This window comes from Myxine glutinosa, chromosome 2, assembly GCF_964187855.1.
Source record: "Myxine glutinosa chromosome 2, kmMyxGlut1.1, whole genome shotgun sequence".
NCBI lineage: Eukaryota > Metazoa > Chordata > Myxini > Myxiniformes > Myxinidae > Myxine > Myxine glutinosa.
In genome coordinates, this window is record NC_136262.1 from 1558351 (window position 1) to 1562085 (window position 3735).

At 56.6% G+C, this 3735-nt stretch overlaps 1 protein-coding gene across 1 annotated transcript; it reads right to left on the bottom strand.

Moving 5' to 3' along the window:
- Positions 1-329: 329 nt before the first annotated feature.
- On the bottom strand, positions 330-1941 carry LOC144891049 (uncharacterized). Its single transcript, XM_078773398.1, has one exon. The coding sequence runs from the start codon at positions 1939-1941 to the stop codon at positions 394-396; it is 1548 nt and encodes a 515-aa protein (XP_078629524.1). The 3' UTR covers positions 330-393.
- Positions 1942-3735: the final 1794 nt, after the last annotated feature.

Consider the following 3735-nt stretch of genomic DNA (forward strand, 5'->3'; position numbering starts at 1 on the left):
AGGTATATAAATGGTCATCCTGGTGTTCCACAGGTAGGACGGTTCATCAGTGTCTGCGCCGTCCCTCGGACGGACGTTAAACTGTCTGCCGGCATCGGTCGATGGATGTTAAAGATCCTACGGTGTCCTTCGCGAAGAGCAGGCAAGTTATCTCTTGCACTCCGGACAAATTCCCAATCGCTGCCATAACCGAGAGAAGGTACCGCAGCAGCGGCACAGAGGTGCCCTCAGCAGGTGATACGATGCCCCAGGTGCGTGCGGTACACGGAGGGAGAAGAAGAAGATCCCCACTTTGACCATGTACTTTCCAAGGACGAATGCTGGTTTTTTTCCTCCAGAGTCGAACCGATCCGGGACTATGAGCCCTTAAAACAAGGTGATCCAGGTGAGCCCTTAAAACAAGGTGATCCATGACTCGGAATCACGCGGGGGCGACCGGGACACCTGGTGCAGGCGCACGCAATAGTCGTCGCCATGATTGTTGTCCCAGAACTCGGCACCTGCCGTCCGGTAGCGAACGGCGAACTGCAGACACGACGCGGCCTCCGATTCGGGCGGCAACGGCAGACAGAAGACGAAGCGGTCCGTCCGTGCGTCTCCGGAGGTGGGCAGGTACACCGAAGGTGCGTCGCGGTACGTCTTCCAGCGATCCGAGGTGTACCGGACGTGGACGCTCTTCTCGTACGCGAGGTTCAACACGAGCACCGTGCCGCGGACAAGTTCGGGGTTTTCCGCCATGTCCAAGGACTCGAAGCACACGCGTTGGCACAGGAGTCGTTCGGGAAAGTCGAGACGAGACACCGGAGGCACGAACAGAGGCTCCAGGAAGCAGGTGTCCAGGTGAGGAGGCCACGGACCACCTGCGGCGTTGCACGGACAATCCTCCGGGGACTCAGTGTCGGTAAAGTGTCTGACACTGAACAGGTCGAGTCCGACCGAATCGGCGAAGCGGACACGTTTGGGACGCTCGTCGCTCGCAGACAAGACGTCGAACGAGGCAGACACAAGCGGTACTCTGGCGGCAATTACTGTGCAGCACCTTGGATTCACCTGATCATTCACCTCGTTCTCTTGATCTTCCACAACGTTGGAGTCCGTGCGGCACCTTGGGGAATCCGCTTCTTCTTCCTCTTCTTCCACAGTTACAACTACAACATCACCGTGAACGTTCACCTGTGGATTCTGCCGCGGTGTGGACAACCGCCGTGCTTCGTTCACCTCGTGCCGCACCGGCGCCTCCAATGCAGAGACCTCGTCATGCGGGAGACCATGCACAGGAAGTGGTTTCAGGAGACCGTGCACGGGAAGTGGTTGCAGGAGACCGTGCACGGGAAGTGGTTGCAGGAGACCATGCACGGGAAGTGACTCCTCATGCGGGAGACCGTGCACCGGAAGTGGCTTCTCGTGCGGGAGACCGTGCACCGGAAGTGGCTTCTCGTGCGGGAGACCGTGCACCGGAAGTGGCTTCTCGTGCGGGAGACCGTGCACGGGAAGTGACTCCTCGCGCGGGAGACCGTGCACCGGAAGTGGTTTCTCGTGCGGGAGACCGTGCACGGGAAGTGACTCCTCGCGCGGGAGACCGTGCACGGGAAGTGACTCCTCGCGCGGGAGACCGTGCACGGGAAGTGACTCCTCGCGCGGGAGACCGTGCACGGGAAGTGACTCCTCCTGCGGGAGACCGTGCACGGGAAGTGACTCCTCGCGCGGGAGACCGTGCACGGGAAGTGACTCCTCCTGCGGGAGACCGTGCACGGGAAGTGACTCCTCGCGCGGGAGACCGTGCACGGGAAGTGACTCCTCCTGCGGGAGACCGTGCACGGGAAGTGGCTGCAGGAGACCGTGCACCGGAAGTGGCTGCAGCAGCAGAAGAAGGAGACGCTTGGGCAGCGGAGAGACCCGGAAAGGTTCGTGGCTTTGCCTCGGGAGAGGAGTCACCAACATGGGCGACGCTGCGATGGCGCAAACCTCGGGGTGACCGACGAGCAGGGACGCCGAGGTGGGGCCGCCCTTGTGCGCGAGACATGCACCTGAGGACGCCGAGGTGGGGCCGCCCTTGTGCGCGAGACATGCACCTGAGGACGCCGAGGTGGGGGCGCCCTTGTGCGCGAGACATGCACCTGAGGACGCCGAGGTGGGGGCGCCCTTGTGCGCGAGGCATGTACCTGGGGGGGCCACGAGTGCTTGCACCTTGAGCGGAGAGTCTGGCGGATTGGACGGAGGCAGCAGCAAACTCTCCTCCATGTCTGTGTAACCTCCGAGCACCGAACGGAAGAACGCGACGACGGCATTGATGAAGCGACGGAGACATCCTCCTCCTTCATTCATCATCATCCTCCTCCTCCTCCTCCTCCTCCTCGCTGTCCTTTTGCTCCTATTTCTAAGGGACACAGCTCGGAATGTCCCTCCACGAATTTGGTGGAAGAGGGACGATGCTGCAATGACGACATAGGATGGAGGAGGGGAAAGGCTGCACGTTCACGATGGAGTAGGGAGGATGGAGGAGGGAGGATGGGAAAGGCTGCACGTTCACGATGGAGGAGGGAGGATGGGAAAGGCTGCATGTTCAGGATGGAGGAGGGAGGATGGGAAAGGCTGCACGTTGAGGAGGGAGGGTGGGAAAGGCTGCACGTTCACGATGGAGGAGGGAGGAGGAGGAGGAGGGAGGAGGAGGAGGAGGGAGGAGGAGGGGGATGGGAAAGGCTGCATGTTCAGGAGGGAGGAGGGGAAAGGCTGCACGTTCACGATGGAGTAGGGAGGATGGAGGAGGGAGGATGGGAAAGGCTGCACATGGAGGAGGGAGGCGGGAGGATGGAGGCGAGAGGCTGGAGGATGGAGGGGAAAGGCTGCACATTCACGATGGAGTTCTGAAAGCGCCGTCGCAGAAGCTTACGGGATGGGGCTATCACGTGGGATGACGACATGACGCAGGAGAGAGGAACGGAGGAGAAAGAAGAGGAGGTGAGCACAGTCATGAGTCAAGTCAGGGTCAGCATGTAGAAAGAAGAGCAGGAGGAAGAAGCGTGAGGAAGAAGAGAAAGAAGAGGAGGAAATCACACGAGGGTCAGCGCGGGAATAACGAAGAACAGAAAAACAAAAATGCAGAAATACAGAAACAGATTGATCCACATGGACGTTTAGCATGGGAAAGAGAGGAATATGGGTAAATATTCATATAGAGAGGGGATTGTGGGTAAATAATCATATGGAGAGGAGATTATGGATAAATAATCATATACACAGAGGATTGTGGGTAAGTACACAATCATATAGAGACAGAATTATGGGTAAATCATCATAAATATATAGAGGGGATTATGGGTAAATAATGATATAAAGAGGATTGTGGGTAAATACTCATATACACAGGGGATTGTGGGTAAATAAATAATCGTATATAGAGAGGATTATGGGTAAATAATCATACATATAGAGGGGATTATGGGTAAATAATGATATAAAGAGTGGATTATGGGTAAATATTGACATATATAGAAGGGGTTATGGGTCAATAATCAGATAAAGAGGGGATTATTGGTAAATAATCATATATACTTGCGTGACCCCGAGAGCTCCGTGCGCCTCACCACACGTCGTTTCAGAGGGATAGGCATCTTTGACCATTTTGGTGTCTTTTGGCTCTTTTGTGTCTTCATGGTGTTTTGGGACTTCAGGGCCACTTGGGTCTTCAGGGTCTTTTGGATCCTCTGGGCGTTTGAGGGTATTTTGGGTCTTTGG

Coding starts and splice junctions, on each gene's coding strand:
- LOC144891049 (XM_078773398.1), bottom strand. CDS start 1,941: ATGTTGGTGACTCCTCTCCCGAGGCAAAGCCACGAACCTTTCCGGGTC.